Consider the following 25711-nt stretch of genomic DNA (forward strand, 5'->3'; position numbering starts at 1 on the left):
ACTCTTCTTTTGTGCCAGCTCATCATAGCTGTTATATCTCAAAAATCTCTCTTCTCTAAATATTTTCAGTGATTTAGCCTTCATAAATCTCTCAGGTAGAGAGTTCTAGACATTCACTACACTCAGGAAATCCTTTGCATGTCATTTTTAAATGAGTGCAACTACATCTGCTTGTTCGAGATTCCCACACCAGATGAAACATTGTCTCAACATCTAGCCCTTCAAGTCCCCTCAGAATCCTTGTATGCCTCCATAAGATCTTCCGCATTGTTCTAAACTCTAACAAATAAAGGCCTAATCTGTTTAGCCATCCATTCTTGACAAGTTAACACCATCATTCAAAAATCAGACTTCAAAAGAGATTCACTGTCACCAGTGCTGATATATCCTCTCAAATATGGGGACCACACTACTGCAACCGCTGTCTCTGTACAGTTGTGCCAAGACTTCATAGAGCTGCCTTCATAACTTTAATGAGATCAACATATTCCACGCCAACAGCCTGTTAGTCTTCTGGTTTCAGTGAACCATCTCCAATTGTCACAGGTGTGCATATTTTCTCTAGTTAATTAACTAATGTATCATATCTAAACGTCTGCTTAAACTTAAACTTATAAAATTGCGTAAAAATTGTCAATTGCCAATACTAGGTAATTGCGATCACAGACACCCTTTCTACCAAGTCTGGAAGCTTATGGGCAACTTGCATCATTATAAAGCAAGAAAATCTCAAGAGTTGTGTCATCAAATTCTTCGATAATTCAATTTTTCATAACTGCAAAGACGACAATTAGTAAGCATAAACCAGCATAAAACCTAAGCAAAATTTTCAATGACACTTAAAATCATAAATATAAATGTTATAAATTTAACAACTATAATCAGTATAACAATTCGTATAAGCATGTAGTTGCTACTAATGCTAGACTTGCGAAATTTTCTGTGATGTTGCACATGAAAGTAACCCCTCCACTTCCATTCATTCTGTCACTCATGCTTTCTCAGATTCTCATCCTTGTGTGATTGAAAAATCACACTTACAGGGATATTCATAGTCTGTTGTAGTGAATTACCTAGAAATTGAGGACTCATCAACTATGTTAATTCAGTTCCATAAAGAATGTTCCACAAAGTACAATCATTATTCACCCAGTTATAATGAATGACTTTAGAAAGAAGGGCACTTTTGAAAGGAATGTATGGTGCAACTTATAGTCCGTTAGACTCCTAAGTCGAGACTTTCACATACTTGCTTTTAGTTTGCTTCGGTGGTAGAAATTCTGGATTCCATATCCTTGCAGTGCAAGGTTGCCAGTGAATTTCTTAAGGGGTTGCAGTTTATTCTTTTATTGATAGTGTAAAGTTTCTCCCTGTTCCAACTGTGTGGCTCCAAATAAGCTAGAAATTTGTGCATTTTACAGAGAGCTTGCCGTTTGATAAAATCACATGAAGAAACAGTAGGCCATTTGATGTATTGAACCTGCTCTGCCATTCATTAAGTTAATGGTTAATTTGATAGTGGTTTAACTTCACTTTTCTGCCCGCACCCACCAAATGGCCCTCAATTTCCTTGTAAAACACAAATTTTTCTAGCTGGCCTCAACTGTCTGTGCAGAAGAGAATTCCAAAGACAAGCAGCATTCAAAATTTTTCAGCTGTCTCAAACGGGAGATCCTTTCATTTTAAACTATGCACCTAATTCTAGTTTTCCCCATGAGGGGAAATATCTTTTCAGCTTCTCAGGCATGTCTACTCCGAACCGAATATATATTTTTCGATAAGATCACCTCTCATTTTTCTGGATTTCAACCTACTCAAAATTCCTCAGAAAACCTTGAAACCCAGGAATCAAAGAGCTCAAGAACACTTCCAAGAAACCACCCAGATTTCTTCAACGGCATATCCCAAATCCACGTACTTTACCACCAAGGGCAGCAGATGCATGGGAACATAGGCTAGTTCCCCTTGGAGGCAAAATACCAACATGACTTAGAACATTTCTTCACTATTGCCAGATCAAAGTTGTGGAACTCCCTTCTTAACAGCATTGTGGATGTCTATACACCTTAAAAGCTACAGCGATTTAAAATAACAGCACACCACAACCTTCTCAAGGGCAATTAAGAACGGGCATTAAGTGCTGGCCAAGTCAGCAATGGCCAGATCCCACGAACAAATATTTTAAAAGCAATTTCCACATTAATCCAAAAAAACACAAAAAAACTAAAATTTGCCATTTCCATAAGCTAAAGAACATGATTTACAGTCATAGAGTCACAGAGCTGAACAGCATAGAAACAGACCCTTTGGTCCAACTCGTTCACGCCGAGCAGATATCGCAAAATGAGATCTAGTCCCATTTGCCAGCATTTTGCCCATATCCCTCTAACCCCTTCCTATTCATATACTCATCCAGATGTCTTTTAAATATTGTAATTACACCAGCTTCCACAACTTCCACTGGCAGGACATTCCATACACACACCCTGTGTGGGTGAAAAAGCTGCCCCTGAGATCCTTCTTAACCTTTCCTCTCTCACCTTAACCCTTTGCCCTCCAGTTCTGGGCTCCCCCACCCTGAGGGAAAGACCTTGGCTGTTCACCTTATCCATGCCCCTCATGATTTTATAAACCTTTATAAGGTCACCCCTCAGCTTTCAATGCTCCAAGGAAAATAGTCCCTGCCTACTTAGCCTATCCCAATAGCTCAAACCCTCTAACCCTGGCAACATCTTCGTGAATATTTTCTGAACCCTTTCAAGTTTCACAACATCCTTCCCTTAGCAGGGAGGCCAGAATTGAATGCTGTATCCAAAAGTAGCCGAATCAATGACCTGTACAGCCACAACATGACCTCCCAATTCCTATACTGAATGCACTGATCAATAAAGGCAAGCATGCCAAACACCTTCTTCACAATCCTGTCCATCTGCAATTCCACTTTCAAGGTACAATAAACCTGCACTCCAAGGTCTCTTTGTTCAGCAAGACACCCACGACCTTACCATCAAGTGTACAAGTCCTGCCTTGATTTGCCTTTCCAAAATGCAGCACCTCACATCTGTCTTAATTAAACTCCATCAACCATTCCTTGGCCCATCTGATGAAGGTCCCATTGTACTCCGAGGTAACGTTCTTCTTTGTCCACTACACTACCAATTTTGGTATCATCAGCAAACTTGCTAACCATATCTCCTATGTTCACATCCAAATATACATACACACATATACTTATATATAACAAAAACGAAAAGTAGTGAACCCAGCACCGATCCTTATGGCACACCACTGGTCACAGGCCTCCAGTCTGGAAAAACAACTGTCCGTCTCCTACCTTCGAGCCAGTTCTGTATCCAGATGGCCAGTTCTCCCTGCATTCCACGTGATCTAACTTTATGAACTGGTCTAGCATGCGGAACCTTGTACACCTTGCTGAAGTCCATACAGATCAGATCCACTGCTCTGCCTTCATCAATCCTCTTTGTTACTTCTTCAAAAAACTCAAATCAAGTTAGTGAGACACAGTTTCCCACGCACAAAGCCATGTTAACTTTCCCTAATCAGTCCTTGCCTTTCCAAATCCTGTGCCTCAGGAAAACTTGCCCACCACTGATGTCAGGCTCACCGGTCTATAGTTCCCTGGCTTTCCCCTACTACCAACCGCCAGTCTTCCAGCACCTCACCTGTGACTATCGATGATACAAATATCTCAGCAAGGTGCCCAGCAATCACTTCCTTGGCTTTCCACGCAGTTCTACAGTACACCTAATCAGGTCTCACGGTTTTGACCACATTTGTGTTTTAAGACATTCAGCACCCCCTCCTCTGTAATATGGACGTTTTTCACAATGTTGCTATTTATTTCCCAAAGTTCTCAAACTTCCATATCCTCCTCCACAGTAAACATTGATGCAAAATACCCATTTAGTATCTCCCAGATCTCCTGCAGTTTTACACATAAGCAGACCTGCTGATCTTTAAAGGGGCCTTATTCTCTCCCTACTTAGCCTTTTGTCCTTAATGTATTTGAAGCATCCCTATGGAGTCTCCTTAATCATATTTGCCAAAGCTATCTCATGTCCCCTTTTTGCTCTCCCGATTTCCCTTTTAAGTATACTCCTACAGTCTTTATACTCTTCCAGGGATTCACTCGATCCCTGTTGTCTATACCTGACATATACTTCTTTCTTTTTCTTGATCAAAACCTCAATTTCTCTAGTCATCCAGCATTCCCTACACCTACCAGCCTTGCCCTCCACCCTAACAGGAACATAGTGTCTCTGGACTCTCATTAGCTCATTTTTGAAGGCTTCCCATTTTCCAGCCGCCCCTTTACCTGCAAATATCTGCCCCAAATCAACACTTGAAGGTTTTTACCTAATATTGTCAAAATTGGCCTTCCTCCAATTTAAAACTTTAACTTTTAGATCTGGTCTATCTTTTCCCATCACTATTTTGAAACTAATAGAGTTATGCTCACTGGCCCCAAAGTGCTCCCCCGCTGACACCTCAGTCACATGCCCTGCCTTATTTCCCAAGAGTAGGTCAAGTTTTGTTTCTTCTCTAGTCAGTACATCCACACACTGAATTAGAAAACTTTGAACACACAAATTCCTCTCCATTCAAACCCTTGATGCTATGGCAGTCCCAGGCTACGTTTGGAAAGTTAAAACCCCCTATCATTACCACACTATTATTCTTACAGATAACTGAGATCTCCTTACAAATTTGCTCCTCAATTTCCTGTTGACTACTGCGGGTTCTATAGTACAATCCCAATGTGGTGATCAAGCCTTTTTTATTTCTCAGTTCTACCCAAATAACTTCTCTGGACGTACTCCCAGGATTACAGCTGCAATGTTATCCCTAATCAAAAATGCCGATCCCCCTCCTCTCTTGATCCCCTTGCTATCCTTCCTATAGGATCTATAGGCACATTAAGCAGCCAGTCCTGTCCATCCCTGAACCACGTCTCTGTAATCACTATGATATCCCAGTCCCATGTTCCCAACCATGCTCTGAGCTCATCTGCTTTACCTATTAGGCCTCTTGCATTGAAATAAATGCGGTTAATTTTATCAGTCCTACCTCATTACTGCTTTGATCCTGCCTGCCCTGACTGCTTGACTTGCTCCTTTTCCCTAACTGCACCAGTCTCAGACTGATCTCTTCTCGCTATCTCCATGCCTTCCCCTCCCTCCCACTAGTTTAAATCCTCCCAAGTAGCTCTCCCCACCAGTATATTAGTCCCCTTCTAATTCAATCCGTCCTTCTTATACAGATCACTTCTACTCCAGAAGAGATTCCAATGATCCAAAAATATAAGTCCTTCTCCCCTGCATCAACTCCTCTACCATGCATTCATCTGCTATCCTCCCATTCTATTAGGCATCAGGTGTAATCCAGATATTACTATCCACAAGGACCTACTTTTAAAATTCTTGTCTAAATTTCTTACATTATCTTCTCAGAACCTCATTCTTTGCTCTTCCTATGTAGTTTGTTCCAATTTGTACAACGACTCCTGCTGGCCCCTTTCCCTTTGAGGATATTCTACACCCTCAGACATCAGAGGCAGCACACCTGATATCTCGGTGTCAGCTACAGAAATGTCCGTTTGTGCCTCAGACTAGAGAGTCCCCTATTTAAACCATTTAATGCATAATTTGTTTTTTGAAATACTTCAGAGATACGAGACTCCATCAGATAAACTCACGAAACGGTTAAATTACCTAATTTTTCTAACAGTACACATGGACAATGTATAGAAAGGTTTTCAATAGAGCTCAGTGGTATAAACTGAACATGCCACTTTAATGCTTAAAGGCTTTAGACAACATTGAGAATTACAAATCTAACATAAATTAATATGACAATTTAGATTATCACACAAATAAGTTGGCCTCCATGCCAGTGTTTTATAAAAGAAGTCACTGCTAGTAAAACTAACATAACACTTCACAAACAAACAACATAACTCAATAGAAGGTAGCTTCATAATTTATGATTTGTTAGAAAGTTTAAGTACTTCACTCTGATGAGGTGTTACTAATGTTGTGGGCAATGTTTCCGAATTTGCAGATGATATTAAGGTAGGGAGAATAATGAATTGAGAGGATGTCACTGAGTGACTTCTGAAGAACATTGACAAGTTGGCCAAGTGGGCAGACACCTGACTGATGAGTTTTACTGCAGAGAAATGAGAGGAGAAAGCAGAGAAAATTTGGTAGAAGAAACATGGAGAGGCAATACAGGTTCAATGGCACAACTTTGAGCAGAATACAGGAGCAGAGGGACCTCAGGTTTCAACTGCGTAATTCTGTAAAGGTGGCCAGGCAAGAAGAAACAGTTCTTAAGAAGGCTTATTGGATCCTTGGGTATATGAGTAGAAGTATAGAGTATAAAAGCAAGGACTTTGAACAGATCTAGCAACTGAAAACTGGACATCCACGAGGCTCTGTAGACCATCAAACAGCAGCAGAACTGTACTCCAGCAAAATATCCTCATGGCCATGCATTTCCCCAACTCAACCATTACCATCAAGCCAGGGGATCTACCCTGGTTCAACGGAGAGTGCAGGAGGGCATGCCAGGAGCAGCATCAGGCATACCTGAAGATAAGGTGTCAACCTGGTGAAACCACCAAACAGGATGACTTGCATGCCAAACAGCACAAGCAGCTAGTGACAGACAGGGTTAACCGATCCCACAACCAATGAATCAGATCTAAGCTCTGCAGTCCTGCCACATCCAGTTGTGAATAGTGGTGGACAATTAAACAACTCACTAGAGGAGGAGGCTCCACAAATATCCCCATCCTCAATGATGGAAGAGCCCAGCACATCAGTGCAAAAGATAAAGCTGAAGCTTTCGCAGTAATCTTCAGCCAGAAGTGCCAAATGGATGATCCATCTTGGCCTCCTCCAATCATCCCCAGCATTACAGGTACCAGACTTCAGCCAATTAGATTCACTCCAAGTGATATCAAGAAACAGTTGGAGGCACTGGATACCGCAAAGGCTAGGGGCCCTGACAATATTTCGGCAATAATACTGAAGACTTGTGCTCCAAAAGTCGCTGTTCCCCCTGTTCCAGTACAGTTACAACACTGGCACCTACCCAACAATGTGGAAAATTGCCCAAGTGTGTCCTGCACATAAAAAGCAGGATAAATCCAACATGGCTTTGCGCATGGGAAATCGTGTCTCACCAACCTGGACAATTACCATTCCATCAGTCTATGCTCAATTCAGCAAAGCGATGGAAGGTATCATCAACAGTGCTATCAAGCTGAACCTGCTCAGCACACCCAGTTTGGGTTTCACCAGGACCATTCAGCTCTGGATCTCATCGCAGCTTTGGCTCAAAAAGGACAAAGAGCTGAATTCCAGAAGTGAGCTGAGACTGACAGCCCTTGACATCAAGGCTACATCAAGGAGCCCTGAAAACTGGAATCAGTGGGAATCTCAGGGCAAACGCTCCAGTGGATAGGGTCACACCTGCGGTTGATGAAGGTCAGTCATCGCAGCTCTAGGACATCTCTGGAGTTCCTCAGGGTAGTGTCCTAGGCCCAGCCATCTTCAGCTGCTTCATCAATGACCTTCCCTCCATCATAAGGTCAGAAATGGGGATGTTTGTCAATGATTGTACAATGTGCAGCACCATTCGTGACTCCTCAGATACTGAAGCATCCATGTCTAAATGCAACAAGATTTCGACAGTATCCAGACTTGGGCTGACAAGTGGTAAGTGACATTCATGCCACACAAATGCCAAGCTATGACCAAGAGACAGTCAATGTTGTTACCATCACTGAATCCCCCACTAACAACATCTGGGCATTATCATTAACCAGAAATTCAATTGGACTCACCACATAAACACAGGCTATGAGAGCAGGTTAGAGGCTAGGAATACTGAGGCAAGTAACATATCTCCTGACTCCTCAAAGCCTGCCCACCATCTACAAAGGCACAAGTCAGGAGTGTGATGGAATATTCCCCACTGGCCTGGATGAGTGCAGCCCCATCAACACAAGAAGTTTGACACCAACCAGGACAAAGCAGCCTGCTAGATTAGCATTACATCCACAAGCATCCACTCCCTCCATCAACAATGGTCAGTACATGCTGCTGCTGCCAATACTACTACTACTACTACTACTACTACTACAATCTACAAGATGCACTGCAGAAAATCAAAGATCGCTAGACAGCACTTCCAAATCCATGACCACATCCATCTAGAAGGATAAGGGCAGCAGATAAAGGGGAACACCACCTCCAAGTTCCCCTCCAAGCCACTCAGCGTCCTGACTTGGAAATATATCATTGTTCCTTCACTGTCGCTGGGTCAAAAACCTGGAATTCCCTGGAAAAACTGGAATCAATAGGAATTTCAGAGAAAGCTTTCCTGTGTATAGAATCATACCTGACACATAGGAAGATGATTGCGGTTGTGGAAGGTCAGTCATGCCAGCTCCAGGACATCTCTGCAGGAGTTCCTCAGGGTAGTGTCATCAGCTTACCATCTTCAGCTGCTTCATCAATGACTTTTGTGGCATTGTGGGTAAACCCACAGAAGGTGGACTGCAGCAGTTCAAGAAGACAGCTCACCAACACCTTCTCAAGGGCAACTAGGAACGGGCAATAAATGCTGGCCTGCCAGCAATGTCCACATCCCACAAACGAAAACAAAAGTGATGCATAGCCTCTACAAATCATTGGTCAGATCACATTCTGAATATTGTGCCAATTCTAGGCACCTTAAAAAGGGAAAGATGTTAAAGCCCTGGAGACTGTGCAAAGGAGATTTACTAGAATGATTGCAGGAATGAGGGATATCGAATACCAGGCAAGATTAGAGGAAGTGAGCTTATTCTCCTTAGCGAAGGGAAGATTAACAGGAGACCTTTTTGAGGTGATCAAAATTATAAACAATTTTGATAGGACAAAGGAGGAAATTGGAACAAAAACAGAAGTTGCTGGAAAAGCTCAGCAGGTCTGGCAGCATCTGTGAAGAAAAACCAAAATTAACGTTTTGGGTCCAGTGACCCTTTCTCAGATTTTAAAGAAGGAAACTCTGTTTCCACAAGTTGGTATGTCAGTAACCAGGGTCACAGTTTTAATATTATCAGCAAGACAGCTAGAAGTGTAATGAGGACAAACTTCTTTACTCAGTTGTTAGAATTTGGAATGCATCCCCTGGGAGTATGGCAAAGGCAGATTCTGTAGGAGATTTCAAAAGAGAGCTGGATATATATTTGAAAAGGATTAATTTTGAGGACTATGAAGATTGGAGTGGAAACTGGGATCAGCCGGATACCTCTTTCAGGAGTTGGTATAGACATGGGGGACCTAATAACCTCCTTGTGAATGTAAAATTCTATAATTTTTTAAGTATTCCATGGTATCCATTATGCCCTTGGCACATAAAAATAGACTTGATCATCACCAATCTTGTCCCCAACTAGAGGCCAACAATTGCCAACAATTCCATAGGCCTGGATTCTCTTGTAACCAGATTCTGGGTTATCCCTATGACTGCAGGCAGACAAGATTTCATTAATAGACAGTTATACCTACTTCCAACTAATTAGACTCATGAATAGTCGCCCCACATATAAGTTTATAAGCCATTAATTGGGAACCATTAGTAGACATTACCAATCTTCCATAATCCATTTATTGGAAACCATTAACAGATATTAGCAACTACAAACTATGACTAATGAACAATACACTGACCATCTCAAGGAAGTTATCCAAGTTTTGTGGTCCAAACTTGTCCTGTTCCTTTAAATGGCTGCTTGGCAGTCCCTGTGCTACTGTCAAGTTGCCTGGAGTTGGGGTTGCACAGTATTCCTCCAACTGCTTCCTTCCCAAGATGGAGTGAATAAAATCTTTGTCCATTCTCTCAGCCCATCTTCCTCGTGGCTGGAATGCTTCAACAGTGCTATTTACAGTTCTATCCTGTACATTTCCATCACCTGCTTCCTGCAAAAGATGTTGCAAGAAAGTGAACATTTTTGAAAATTGTTGTCACTAAGTTTGATTTTAATGAGTCTTCATTCATGACTAATTTTTTTCCATCAGCGGAGCAGGAAAATTGCCCTTTTGGTTCGGGGCTCTTCTTCAGAAATTTCTGAAGAAGGATCCCGATCCGAAATGTCAACTTTCCTGCTCCTCCGACACTGCCTGGACTGCTGTGCTCCTCTAGCTCCACACTTATCTGCCCTCTTCATGGATTTTTCACAAATATATTTGCTTTATTCCTATTTTTCAATTCAGAATTATTTAACCTCCCATCCCCACTGACAGGCAGGACTAACATATAAAGAATGATCTCCACTAATGATACAGTTTGCAAGTTAATACAGAGGACAGATATCAAAGTACCACAAAAGCAAACACCACAATTTTGGATTGTAATCTCTGGTCCCATTTTGTTTTTTTTTTAAATCTTTGTCTGCTTTTGGTTTTACTCTCATTTTCATCCCTTTTGCCTTCAGATGACAGTGACTCATCATTGACACATTCTCATCTCCTGTTTTGTTTCTTTATTTATCCCATCACCACTCACAGCAAGTTTGTACAAATGGGCAATTTAGCCTGGCTCAATAGATTTTTTTTTTTTTACAAGCACTTGACGGCTCAGCAGGTAAATACTACACCTTTGGAATGGGCTCAGGAAAAGCCAGAGGTCAATTCCCGTCTTGAAAGCATTGCAGATGGGAGGAAGAAATGGTCAGGAGATTCATCAGTATCTAGTGATCAATGCTGCATTAGGTGAGTGCTGACAGTTGGATGCATGCAGATCAGCAAATAGCCTGATTACACATGCCCACAACTGCAAATGAAGGACGACTAATCAAAGTGGTAACATTACCGAAAATGAGTGTGTGTACATTTGCAGTGTGTTTACAAGTTCTTCAAACAAATGTGTAAAAAGTAGTAAAGTCCACCAAATGAACAGACTTTTTTGCCACACTGTTCCTTTGCAAATCTACCTCAGAAAGAGAGGGAAAGATGACAAGTTAAAATTCAGAACTGGGCTAGGATTGTGAGAAAAGTTAGTAAGTGGCAACTGGCTACCATCCTCATTGCACATCAGCATTTTTATTCCACATTAACATTTTCCTCTCCCAAGTAACTTACCAGTCTTTTTGCCCACAGTGGAAGCTTCCCATTTGTCAGCAGGAACACAGCATCTTCAGTCTTACCTGCAAGATTGTGTGGCAGCAATAAAAATGGCGAACAACAATTTTGCAGCATTTCTTGAGGGAAAAATTGGATCACATATAGAGCACAGGATTAGTTTTGGATGGTTCTAAGAACCAGTATTGATATGATATGAAGGAGGTGAATAGTTGCTTCTTTGACTGTACATTTATATAATTTCAAGATTCCATCAGCACCTGTTCTTAGAATTTTAAACAGAATAGGAAAGATGAAAGAACAGAAGCCATGTTAATAGTCAAATAAAATTAAAGTACTGCACATATGCTAGAGATTTGATGATACATTGGAACTAAATTTCAGAACTGAAGGCAACCGGAAAAGGATGGTGTTTATGCTGAGGAGGAAAGGAGCAGATGGAACTGATTTTGAAGTCGTAAGCAAAAGGTAAAGTGAGTAGTTGTAGAGGAAAGCTATAAATGATGACTAGGCAGTAATGGTATTCACGATAGGTATTGATAGCAGAAAACAGGTCTGCTTGGGTGACAGCAAACAAGATACTGGTAGTGATGGGGGCTGGGTGGGGTGGGGTGCTCAAAAATGAAGGACAGTGTTCACACTCAAAATTGTTGAATTCAAAAAGGTTGAATCCTGAAAGCTGTAAAGTAACGAGGTGGAAAAGGAGGTGCTTTTCCTCCAGCTTATATCGGGCTTCATTAGAATATTGCAGCAGGCCTGGGATAGAAATGTTAGCATGACAGCAAGATGGTGTTTTGAAATGGCAAGTGACTGGAAGATCAGGATTATTTCTACAGAATGAGCGGAGGTGTTTCACAAAGCAAAGCAATCACCCATCTGCATCTGGTGAAGCCAGTATAGAGTAGACCTCACCATTAAGTGAATATAGTAGATCGGTTTGAAAGACGTACAAGCAAATCACTGTTTCACCTGTAAGGGGAAGCTGAGGCCTTGGATAACGTGGCATAGAAGGAAGAAGGTCAAGTGTTATATCTTCTGCAATTGCACGGGGAACTACCATACTGGTGTGAAGAGCTGCTAGAAGTGACAAAGGTCAGATCAAAGGTGCGAGGAGGGAATGGTCCCTGTGGAATGCTGATGAGGAAAAGAGGGGCTTGGGTACAGCATCCTGCTGGAGTTGGCTGAAATGCAGAGGATGATTATTTGAAGCTGGTGGGTGTGGAAAATGAGATCGAGAGCAATCTTATCACTGCTCTGGGAAGGAAGGGATGAAACTGGCATCATTGAAACAGGTATAATGGAGAAACCAAGAATGGAAATGGAATCCTTACTGAACAGCGGGCATGAAGAAGTGTAGTCAAGGGAACTGAAAGAGTAAAAAGACAACTTTCATCTTGCCCTGATCGAGACAATCTGCATGAATACCAACTCAAGGGAAAAACATATATATTGCATGAAGGGAAATGCTGATTACTTGGCAAGTAGACTCTAGTTGAGGGGCCACCATGTATATTGCAATAATTGATGACGACTGACGGCCAGGCTTTGCTTAAAAATTTTAAACTAGGTACATTGCCCCAAAAATGAACTGACAAATGGCTGTCACCTATTTTGAGTTAAAACAGATAGAACATGTTCATTTTCTGTGCGTTTGTAAAGCAGGGGTCTGTGTATTAATACATGTAGCTTGATATACAAGCAGTATGCCACACTGAGCCCGACTGATAATCCTGAATTGTATTTCAGGACAATTCTCTCAGGGTTACCTAGCAAATGTTGTCCAATCACAATCACATTTAATGTTGGTCATTGTGCCGTGTGTTTAGAATAGAATAGCAATTATTGTCACGTGTATTTTTACATAAAAAGAGAGAAATTTTTAGTCGCCTTACCACCTGTATTAATGACATAAAAAAGTCATAGATAATTTTGACTTTTTCGTTTCTTCTTAAGACAAAGTTCATCTCAGATCAACTTCCGTTCAGGTCAAGCCGATTAAAACGACGAACGCTCGAATATCCCAAAGCTGGCAGCAAAGAAGAGCTCCACACCAAGACATGACTGCCAAACCCGGAAACCAACATGCCAAGCCGAGACCACCCTTCCGGATGAGGCTGCCATGCTGGGTCATTGCTGGGCTTTGCAAGCATAGGCTAGTTGGGGTCCAGGCAGTACCTTGCTTTGGCAAGCAGCAGAGGTGTATGTCTGATATGTTCAGCCAGTCTTCAAGACAAAACTATTTTTTAATAAAGCTTGGCAGTTAACTGTTAATAAATTAATCGCTGCATTCTCCATGGCATTGCCTCTACTGATCAGGTTCTACATGCTAACCAATCAACTCTCTCTTCTCAGGCTGCATAAATGTTGTTTTTCCCCTGAATTGTTATTCTTCTGAATTGTCCTGATGAGAGCACGATGAAAAGCTTCAACAAAATGTGTTTTTTCCATTTTGCCAAGTACAAGATCAAGAAATACTCAATTCCTATACATAGACTTTGTTTAAACTTAAGCATATTTGATCAGTTATCTTCTACTAGATATTGGAAATTTTATGGAAAGTAATCAGTCGCAGAATTTATGGATAACCGCGGTGAATATCGCATTAAGAAAAACAGTGACAATAGAATTAGTATAAATGCAGAAGCTATGTCATAAAACAGGTTCTTTAACCTTGTGGTTCAGTTAATCATTATAAACTGTTGAATCTTTGGAATTCATTTTCAGGCAGCTGCAAATCAATTGGTCGCTCAAACCTCTGATTCAGAAGGTTGTGAGTTCAAGTCCCACTCCAGAAGACAAGCTAACACTCCAGTACAGTACTGAGTGGGTTTTGAACTTTCAAAGTGGCGACTTCTGTATGAGAAGTTAAACAGAAACTCTCACTGTCTCTAAGCTGAATAGAAAAGAATGCATGACACAGGTTTGAAGAGCAGAGGAGTTATTCCCAGTGCCATTGTTAATATTTAACCATTAACCAGCAACATACAAATAATCATCTGGTCATTATCATATTGCTGTTTTTGGAAGCTTACTGCGTTTCCAATATAACAACACTTTAAAAGTTCTAAACTGGCATTTTACCACATTTGCTCATCGTAAAAGCTGAGATACAAATGCCAAACTCTTATTTTCTTTAAAAAGCCATTGCCATGAAACCTTTGAGGTTTTGAATTTTTGAGGTCTATCTCATCCGTCTGATGCACGTAATACAAAACAGCTCCCACCTCTGTCCGTGGGCTCCTTCAAAGGTGTTTGGAATGAACCATCCTCCACATCATCCTCACTTGTATCATCTTCCTGATCCTCTGAAGCTACCTGTTGCACCATAAAGGTCTCTCTCCTAAAATCATTGCAGAACAGTTACTATAAAGTAAAAATAAAGCCCTTCATTCCATGTTGAAAATATTCAACTTTTCATTATCAGTTCAATATCATCGAATTTTATACTAAAGAAGGAGGCCATTCAACCCATCAAGCCTGTATCGAATCCCAAAAGGGCTACACAGCATTCCAGATCTATCCCTCTAACTTCTACACTTTCAAATATATATCCAGCTCTCTTTTGAAGCCTATAGAATCTGCTTCCACCACTCTCCCAGGCAGCGCATTCCAAATTCTAACAACTGAGTAAAGAAGTTTTCCGTATCTCACACCTAGCTCTCTTGCTGACAGTCGAAGTTGTGACCCTAGTTACTGACACACCAACTAGTGGAAACAGAATACCCTTCTTTACCCTGTCAAAATTGGTCAGGTGGTGTTGGTTCACCTGCAAGGTATGTTTGGGCCCTTGGATTCTGGGGAGGGAGGAGGTAAATGCACAGGTGTTGCACCTTCGCCGGTTACAGGGGAAGGTGCCGTAGGGCTGTGGGGAGGTGTTGGGGGTGAAGGAAGTGTGGACCAGGGTGTCCCAGAGGGAACAGTCCCTGCAGAAGGCGGACAAGGGAGGGGAGGAGAATGTGTGTCTGGTGGTGGCATCTTGCTGGAGGTGGCGGAAATGGTGTCTGATGATCACTTCACCTGGACTTCCAAGAATCTAGTCTACTGCATTCGCTGCTCACAATGTGGTCTCCTCTACATTGGGGAAATGAAGCGTAGACTTGGCGACCGCTTCGCAGAACATCTACGTTCTGCTCGCAAAATAAACCCTGAACTACCTGTTGCCTGCCACTTCAACGCACCGCCTTGCTCCCTGGCCAACATCTCTGTCTCTGGCTTGCTACAGTGTTCCAGTGAAGCCCAACGCAAGCTGGAGGAACAACACCTCATTTTCCACTTGGGAACCCTACAGCCCTCCGGACTCAATATCGAGTTCAATAATTTTAGGGCCTAAACTCTTCCATGTCCCAGCTCCCACCCCACACACCAGGCCCTGTTACCACATAGCCTGCCACTACACACCCCCTGTTGTTAGTCACTAACAGTCCCCATTAACAACTACTCACCTTCCCAGCCTGATCGTTAGCAACTCCTTTGTCTGTCCAACTGTCTCTCTCTCTCTTTGGCCTCTATCCTATCGTTTACTCCCTACCCCACCCACCTCCCTATTTTCTGCATATAAACTGACGTTTTCCCAGCCACCATCAGTTCTGAGGAAGGGTCACCGGACCCGAAACGTTAACTGTTTTCTCCTTCACAGATGTTGCCAGACCTGCTGAGCTTTTCCAGCAACTTTACTTTTGTTCCTTGACTCTGTGGTTATTACATTAAAAAAAAAACTTAAAATACTAATCCAGCATACAGCTGTAGGTGGCAGACTATAGTTTGGAGAAAACCAAAGTACTATGTGTACAGCCATTGTCTGACCTAATTTGGCCAGGTGTGACTCAGAGATTAGCACTATGAGTCAAGGCACACTCCAAAGAACTGAGAATAAAACCAAGGTTGTCATTCTAGTATTTGTTCTGTAGAGGTAAGTCTTTAAAGTTAGATGTTAAACAGAGACATCTTCTGTGCTCTTGAATAGAAGCAAGAAATCCCATGGTATAATTACAAAGGGGAGAAGAGTTCCCTCCGGTGTTTTGCCAATGTTTATCTCTCAATCATCACAAACCGGTCAATTAGGAAATATCACATTTGTTTGTGGCAGCTTGAACATTTTTAAAAACACACTCAGGGGATTAGTGTCACTGGGCTAACATTTTTATTGTCCATCCCTTGTTGCCCTCGAGAAGGTGGTGGTGAGCTAACTTCTTGAACCGTTGCAGTCCATGTGCTGTAGGTAGATCCACAATGCTATTAGGGAGAAAATTCCAGGATTTTGACTCATCAAGACTAAAGGAACAGCAATATATTCCTAACTCATGATGATGACAGGCTTGGAGGGAAACACACAAGTGGCAGGGTTTCCATGTTATATCTGTTGCTGTTGGCTTTCTAGATGATACTAGTTATGGCTTGCAAGATGCTGTCTAAGAATCTTTGGTGAATTGCAGCAGTGCATCTGTGGATGCTGCACACTGATGCTATTGATCAATGGTGGAGGGAGCGAATGTTGTGGCTATGGTGCCAAAGGGCTGCTTTGTTCTGGATCATGTTAAGCTTTTTCAGTGGTGTTGGAGCTGCACTCATCCAGGTGAGAGATGGTGGATGGTGTTCCATCACACTTCTGAAATGAGCCTTATAGATGGTGGATAGATGTTGGAAGGTCAAGATGTGAGCTACTCACTGTTCTATTCCTAGCCTCTGATCTGCCATTGTAGCCACTGGATTTATATGGCAAGTCCAGCTGAGTTTCTGCTCAGTGGTAACCCCCAGGATATTGACACTGGGGTTTCGGTGACAGTATGATGCCATGGAAAGTCAAGGAGCAGTGGTTAGAGGTCTCTTATTGGAGATGATCATTGCTGATATGTGTGTTACTTGACACTTTTCAACCCAAACTTGGGTACTGTCCAGGTCTTGCTGCATCTGAACATGTGATGTTCAGTAGGAGGGGTTGCGAATGGTGCTGAACATTGATGATTGCACAATGAACATTCTCAGTTCTGATCTTGTATTAGAGGTAAGGCCATTGAAGAAGTAGCTGAAGATGGCTGGACCTAGGACTCTTCCCATGGAACTCCTACATTTCAATGTCTATGCTTTAGAAGTATTCAATTGTCTGTAAAGCACCTTGGGACACCCGAGATACTGAAAGGCACTGTGAGTTGACGCATTTTTAGTTTTATCAACAAGATGTACTTGGACTTGCACTCATGAATACACGGGTACAAAGATGGGATAATCTCAATTCGATGCTTATACTGCGGGCATAAATTGCTCTCCTCGCACCAAGTCACTTGTGTAGATCTTGAAATAAATACAATGAATTTAGAAGTGGACTCAACTTACATTTTCCATCCAATTTAAGCTGCTACAGTGATCGGGGTAACAAAATTTCAAGTATAACAACAAATCAATGGATAGCAAGATAGCAATGGCATTGTGGCAAACCAAAATAGAACATTTAGGTTTCTTGACCTCACTAGAATTTCCTCAAGTCTAGGAGGCAGCTGAGTAATCAGAGTGAAGCACGTCAAGGCTTATTTGGAGTTGGTGAGAAGAAGGAGAAGCAAACAAAAAAGTTATTAAGTCATATAGGCCCAGTCTCTTGCTTCTTCAAAAGTTAGATCACAATGATATCCACAGATACTTGGCAACGTATTGTATTACTCATTGTCTACACAGGTGAGGATTGGATTACCAAACTGTGATCTTTAGATAACACCTTATAAATAATAAGGAATTACAAGTAAAAAGAGTGGAAGCCTGCCTTGCTTTCAAAATTTCAGTACCAGAGGTATCTTTGCAAGTCAACTGCAGTTTCATCTAACATACCTGATTGGTGCAGATGTCTTGGTTGGTGGTATCTTATCCTGTTTAGCAATCTGTTTGATTTCAGAAAGGCGATGTCTCATGCAATTTGTCAACTGAGTGTCCAAACGCCATATGAAAATGCAACTGTGGGTTACAAAATATATAACTGGATAAACTTGAATATTCAGTAGTAAGTTGCACATTTACTATTTAATCCAGAAAAAGTTCTGAAGGGTCATTGGACCTGAAACGTTAACTCTGCTTTCTCTCCACAGATGCAGCCAGACCTGCTGAGGTTTTCCAGCAATTTCTGTTTTTGTTGCTATTTAACTAACATTGCACTTGGACTATGAAGTGACTTGCTAGGTAGTTACATAATAAGCTAGTTTCCTTCACTGCATTTTTACAGAAAACAGTTATTTTATGAAAGACTTGAATTTTATTATAAACACTGAGCAAAGGGTACATTTATCAGCTGAAAGTTAGAAATGAGTGTGGAAAGTAGAAGAATTGTTGTAACAGTTGTCAAAAATGAGTAAAGCCAACATGGTAATGACACTTCACAAATCATCTCTATTGAACTAATCATTCAGTGATTGAAGAAATATAGAAAGACAGAGCGTCACTTCCAACTTAAAACATGATCAAGATTATACCACGATGACAGACTGAGATTTTTGGTGGAGAAGAAAAGTTTAAAAAAAAAAGGAAGGTTTGTGGTTTCTCAATCAGAATGGAAATATTTTCGTGTCTGAAGATAGTATGTTGGGCTCCTACATCCAGCATGTTGATGAGTGTCATGCCAAAGAGATTATACATGGTATGCACTCTTGGAACATTGGTCTATGAAACTAGGGCTTTTCAATAGCTATTTATTTACAAACAAAATATCCTGCACTCAAAATTTTCACCCACAGGTACATACCACATAGTCCAATAGGGGGCACTCACCTGTCTCCAGAGACTGTGATGAGATACTTGCAATCATAACTAAATTTCATGCCAGTTACAATTTCTATGATTTAAAGAAAATGAAAAACTTTGAAAACTATTTGTACAACTTTTGCACTGTCTGCATTATTACTACATTCAAAATCATTCTAAACCACATGCAACAGTTGTTCCTAAAAGATCCAGAGACATTGTAGAAATTCACAAATTACTCCTTGAATTTTGTCCATTTTCAATCTAATCCAAATTCCAAAATCATGTTTGTTTCAGTATAGATTGACCGGGAGACGTCACTTAATTCTGGATCCAGACTTTAACCACTTGAGCAATGCTGATGCGTGTAAAATAAAATCGAGAAAACTGCCAACTAATGTAGCTGGTAGTAATTTTACTTCATAATCAATCTTTATATCCTAAACTGATCCTGCGAACAAATCCAACACAAAACCTCAATTGATAGCAGGTTACCTTCCAAATGTGTCCTTTGCTCTATCCCAAGGAATATGATCTACAGCCAAGGTGTATGCAATCATGCAAGAGTATCTGATTCTGAGCTTGTAAAAAAGATAGCAGCAGAGTTCATTGCGGTTCAAACATGTTTCCGCTCCTGCTGTCATTGGCATTTGCGTTAACCAATTCAAAGTACATGGCTACAGAGGGAAAATTTGATTATTTTGTGCTGTTAAGGTCACAAGACTGTTCTTTGGACCTTGTTACAAATGTTAAGCTTTCAAGAAACAAGTTTCTATGAACATAATACTTGGTTCTTTTTTTTAAATACCAAAGCACATACTTAACTACACGTAGATACTTACGGAAGAGATGTTTAGATGCAGGCAGGAAAATTCACATCTTCAGAACCTTTCTGAATCAGTTCCACACCAGTGAAGTATCTCACTGTTCCAAATACTCATATTTACTCATAACAACCCAATTAAATTGTGAACAGTTCAGAAATTCCTTCCTATTCACTGCAATTGCTTTCTGTATGGAGCACATTGTAACATTTTCTTCATTATGGAAATAACAAACTTACCTGTAACCAATGTGTACCAATCATGAGATGTGCCAGCATATTTAACTCTAAGGTACTGTACTCTCAACAAATATCAATGACGCATGTAGGATGAAAGTGAAAACAATACAATTTGAATGATTTAAATGTGAAATTGTAATTTGAAACAAAAATACAAGGCACACTTTTGTGCTTTCACTAGGTCTTACAAGAATGGCAACAGTTGGCCAGGAAAATTTTAACCATAATGCACAACCTCTATTTAATCAGAAAATGTGTTTGCTTGTTCATTCATGAGAATATGGGCGCACTGACTGGGCTAGCATTTAGGGCCCATCCCTAGTACAAGAAATTGGTTTCTCTTCTAAAATTAAATTAGTTTAGTTTTCCATGTTTAGTATTCCGTGTGGCATGAGATCTTATTTGTGTTACAGTATTATCTTTTTACAAATACAAAATAAATCTCTAGCATGTGAACACATTGGAAAGGTCATAGAACCTTTAAACTAATTTTTTTTTGACGGGCCGGTAGTTGGGATATAGAGAAATGTGGGCTTACAAAAGGATGTGGCGGCATTACAAGGCAGCTACTTGGATAACAATAGCCAAAATGGGACAGGGAGAAAAAGAGTGACCAAATATTTTTAAAACTAAGTAGTAAATAGGGTCAAAAGGGGAAAAAGTTGTAAGAAGGCAAAATTAATATCTCTTTAATGCACATAGTAGTCAGAATAAAAATTAAAGAATTGACTGACCAAATACAGCTTAATGGGAATGATTTCGTAGCCAGGGAGCAAATCACGCACAGCCAGCAGCCAGTGAGCCACAGCACGCATGCGCAACAGAGCAAGCAAGGCACTGTGCAAGCAAGGGAGTAAGGTACAGCATGCAAGAGGAACGCATAGCACACGTGAAGAGGGACTCGACTGCAAGGGGAATTGACAGACAGTTGCGTGGCTGCAATAGAGACTTTTGAATGGTACGCTGCCTCCTGTGCCAGAGTCAGGAATGTCTCAGAGCTGCTACAGAGCATTCTGAAGGACGAGGGTGAAGAGTAAGCAGTCATGATACATGTTGGTACCAATGACTTGAGTAAAAAAACAAATGAGATCCTTCAACAGGAATTGACAGAGATAGGTGGTATATTAAAGAGAAGGACCACTAACGTTGTAATTGTTGGATTACTTCCAGTGCCATGCGCTACTCAGTATAGGAATAAAAGATAGGTCAGATGACTGCATAGCTAAAAAGTGACAGTATTGGGTGTAAGGTTTTAGATTTTTGGATATTTAGGACAGGTTCTTGGTAGGTGAGACCTGTACAAGCTGGACAGTTTGCAACTCAACTGGAATGGGTCAAATATCTTTCCTGGGAGATTTACTCATGCTGTTGGGGAGGTTTTAAACTAATTTGGCAGGAGGATGGGGCACAAAGTAGATGCAAGGTCGGGAGCAAGGATTAGTCAGATATTGAAGGAATACTAAGACAGTCCAGCAGGCAGAGAAGACATGGACATGAGGAGTTACATGGGAAAACCGGAAAGTTAAATTATATTTATTTTAATGCAAGCAGCCTGATGGGCAAAGTGGACGAACTTAAGAGTATTGTCATATTCCATTGTGCTGACCAATGTTGCATCACTGAGACATAGTTGAAGGAAAGGCAGGACGGGCGGCTCAATATTCCAGGCTATAGAACTTTCAGGCATGATACGGTAGGGGTTGTGGGGTTGGAGAAGGGGGTGGGGAGCAGCGTAGGCATTACATTATTCATAAAGGACACCATTGCTAAGGCCATCTGGGTACAGCCTAGAAATTAAAAAAGGGTGATAACTTTACTGGGACCATACTATTGGCCTCCCTAAAGTCAACGGGAGACACAGGAGTAGATATGTAGGCAAGTCACAGAGAGGTGCGAGAGGAATAGGTTCATGGCAGTAGGGGATTTCAGCATTACTAATATTAACTGGTATTGCCTTTGCATGAAAGGATTAGAAGGGGTGAAATTTTTAAAGTACATACAGGACAGTTTTTTATGACAGGATGTAGATAGTCCTGCTTGAGATTCAGCAATGCTAGACCTAATCCTAAGGAATGAAGCCAGTCAAGTAGTTGAATTGTCAGCGGCGAAGCAGTTTTGAGTACAGAGACCATGACTCTAGCTTCAAAGTGATTATGGAAAGGGATGAAGGTAGTGCGAAAGTCAAGTGCCAAAATTAGAGGAAGGTCAATTTTAATATTATTAGACAGGATCCAGCAAACGACTGACAGACTGGTAAGTCTACATTTGGAAAGTGGGAGTCTTTTAAAAGTAGTGTACTGAGTGTTCAGGGCCAGCATGCTCCTCTAAGAGTGAAGGGCAAGAGCAGCAAGTCCAGTGAACCCTGGATGTCAAGGATATCAAGAGTTTGAAGAAAATGGACGAAGTATATGTTAGGTACAGAGTGCGAAAAACAGGGAGGCCCTTCAGAATTATAGTGCATGTAGCGGGGTGCTTAAAAAAGAAATGAGGAGGCCAAAGAGAGGCCATGAAATATCTTTTGGCAGATAGGAATAAAGGAAAACCCCAAGGCATTTTACAAGTATATTAAGAGCAAGAAGATTACCAGAGAAAGAGCAGGGCCTATTCAAGACTAAAGGGGCAATCTGTGTGTGGAATCAGAGAACATGGGTGAGGTCTTAAATGTATATTTCTCATCTGCATTCACAAAGGAGAAAGATGTTGCAGCTGGAGATTTCAGTTGGTATGGGGAGGCTCTAAAGCATTTTAAGATTAATAAGGAGGAGCTTTTAGATGTTTTAGTAGGCATGAATGTACATAAATCCCTAGGGCATGAGGAGAACCATCCCAGGCTGCTACACAAGGCAAGGGAGGAGATTGCAGGGGCCCTGGCAGAGATATTTGTTATTTTGCTGGCCATAGATGAAGTATCAGATGACTGAAGGATATCTAATGCAATTCCTTTAAGATGGGCAGCAGGGGCAAGGCCAGGTAACTACAGACTCCAGATAGCCTGACATCAGTGGTAGAGAAATTATTTGTAAATACTGAGGGACAGGATCAATCAACACTTGGAAAGGCAAGGATTGATCAGGGACAGTTAGCACAGATTTATTTCAGGGAGATACTGTCTGACTAATTTCATTGAGCTTTTTGAAAAATTGACTATATTGATGAGGGTAGTGCAGTTGATGTAGTTTACATGGACTTCAGTTAGGTCTTTGACAAGGTCCCACATGCAAGGCTGGTCCAAAAAGTAAGAGCCCATGAGATCCAAGGCAAGTTGACCGATTTGATCCAAAATAAGCTTGTAAAAAGACGTAAAGGGTGGAAGGTTGTTTTTGTAATTGGAAGTCTATGACCAGTGGTGTACCATAGGGATTGACGCTGGGATCTTTGCTGTTTGTTATGTACATGAAGGACTTGGATGCAAATGTAGAAGGTATAATGAATAAGTTCGCAGATGACAAAAATTGGTGGAACTATTGATTGTGAGGCGGATGGTCTCAAGCTACATAGTGTGATATTGATCAGCTGGTAAATTGGGCACAGCCATGACAGATGAAATTTAATCCTGATATGTGTGAGCTGATGCGTTTTGGGAGGTTTAATAAGGGAAGGATATACACAATGAATGGTAGTTCCCTAAGGAGTTCTAAGGAACAAAGGGACCTTTGTGTACAAGTCCATAGATCCCTGAAAGTGTCAGTACAGGTAGACAGGGTTGTGAAAGCAGCATACAGGATGCTTGCCTTCATTAGCTGGGGTGTAGAACGGAGGAGCAGGGACGTCCTGATACAACTTTATAAAACATTTGTTAGGCCACAAATGGAATACTACGTACAGTTCTTGTCACCACACCAAGACGTGATTGCACTGGACAGGATGCAAAGGAAATTCACCAGGATGTTATATGGGATGGAAAGCCTCAGTTATGAGGAGACATTGGATAGGCTGGGTTTGTATTCTCTTTAGCAGAGGAGGCAGTCTGATTCAGGTATACGAAATTACAAGAGGCATAGACAAGGTAGATTGTGAGAACCTTTTCCCCAAGATAGATGTGTCTAAGGCCGGGGTCATAAGTTTAAAAGATAAGTGGTTCAAAGGGAATCAGAGGAAAAGATTTTTCACCAGATGGTGATAGAAATATGGAAAGCGCTGCCTGACAAACTGGTGGAGGCAACACTTTAGCAGCATCTGGATAAGCACTTAAAATACCAGGACATGATAGGCTATGGTCCAACAGCAGGTAAATGGAATTAGTCTAGTTTGATGTTTGTTGGTTGGCATAGACATAGTGGGCTCAAGTACCCGTTTCTATGCTGTATGACTCTAAAAATATACCCTGTAAGAAAGAGGGATTCTAGGAAGGGGGATTAGCCAGCCATGGTTAACTATGGAAGTGAAGGATAGCTTTCAAACTGAAAAAGACATACAATATGGCAAAGATTCTGGAAACCCAGAGGATTAGGAAATTTTTAAAAATGAAAGATAATCACGAAAAAAAGACAGAAGACAAACTTTGAGGGTAAACATGCAACTAATACCAGGACAGATAGCAAGAGCTTTGTTGAATATATAAAAAGGGAGAAAGACACAAAGTGAACATAGGCCCCTTATACAAAGGCTGGGGAAATAATAATGGGAAAATGGTAGAGGAGTTGAATAAATATTTTGCAGCAGTCTTCACGGCAGAAGACACTAACAGTATTTCTAAAATACTAAATAAATCAAGTGGCAAAGATGGAAAGGTAATAAATGCAATAACTAACTGTCAGTAGAGAAAATGTACACGGGAAACTAGTGGAGCTAAAGGATGGTAGGTCCCCTGGACCTGATGAGATGCTACTAGGATATTAAAATTAGCAGCTCCAGAAATCATGGATATAATGAGGGCAATCTCTCAAGAATCCTTAGTTTCTGGAAAAGTCCAAAAATGACTGGAGAACTACCAATGTAACAACTTTTTACAAAAAGGGAAGATGACAAAAACATCCAGCCATAAAGCAGAGATAACAAGGTGTAGAGCTGGATGAACACAGCAGGCCAAGCAGCATCAGAGGAGCAGGAAGGCTGACATTTCGGGCCTAGACCCGAGTTCTTCAGAACTATCTCTGAAACAGCCATAAAGCAGTTAGTTTAACTCTGGTCATTGGGGAAATGTTAGTATGTATTATAAAAGATATAACAGTCAAAAATTAGGAATACATAATCTGTTCAAGCAGTGTCAGCACTGCTTCATGAAAGGGATATCATGTCTGACAAATTTATTAGAGTTCTTTCTGGAGTTATCAAGATCAATAGAGAGTAAATCAGTGGATGCAATATATTTGGATTTCCAGAAGGCATACCATAACATACCACACATTAAGCTACTTAATAAAAGGTAACAGCCAATGGCATTACAAGTAACACTATCATGGATAGAGGATTGGCTAACTAATAGAAGCCAGAGTTGGAATAAGGGGAGCTTTTTCAGGCAATTAGTAGAATGCCACAGGGACCAATGTGGTGCCCAGAGTTATTTACAAAATATGTTAATGATTTGGATGAGGAAAGTGAATGTACCATAACCGAGAGGTGATGGCCTAGTGGTATTATCGCTGGACCCTGGTAATGTTCTGGAGACCCATCTTCAAATGCCACCATGGAAGATGGTGGAATTTCAGTTCAGTAAAAATCTGGAATAAAGAGGCTAATAAATCCATTGTTAATTGTTGGGAAAAGTCAGTAATATAGTTTAGGGAGAGAAACTGCCATCCTTACCAGGTCTGGCCTACATGTGACTCCAGAT

The 25711-nt window shown here is 41.1% G+C and overlaps 1 protein-coding gene across 1 annotated transcript in view; it reads right to left on the reverse strand.

Moving 5' to 3' along the window:
* The window catches only part of LOC109913188 (mitogen-activated protein kinase-binding protein 1-like), a 148136-nt gene that overhangs the window by 34402 nt on the left and 88023 nt on the right, over nucleotides 1-25711 (reverse strand). The window contains exons 15-19 of the mRNA XM_048618239.1: nucleotides 18903-18966; nucleotides 17973-18095; nucleotides 14381-14496; nucleotides 11157-11221; nucleotides 9747-9995 (exon numbers count right to left, since the gene is read on the reverse strand). Coding sequence (XP_048474196.1) covers nucleotides 9747-9995; nucleotides 11157-11221; nucleotides 14381-14496; nucleotides 17973-18095; nucleotides 18903-18966 — 617 coding nt within the window. The remainder of the gene's footprint in view (nucleotides 1-9746; nucleotides 9996-11156; nucleotides 11222-14380; nucleotides 14497-17972; nucleotides 18096-18902; nucleotides 18967-25711) is intronic.

The sequence above is a fragment of the Rhincodon typus genome, chromosome 39, assembly GCF_021869965.1.
Source record: "Rhincodon typus isolate 14 chromosome 39, sRhiTyp1.1, whole genome shotgun sequence".
Taxonomy (NCBI): Eukaryota; Metazoa; Chordata; class Chondrichthyes; order Orectolobiformes; family Rhincodontidae; genus Rhincodon; species Rhincodon typus.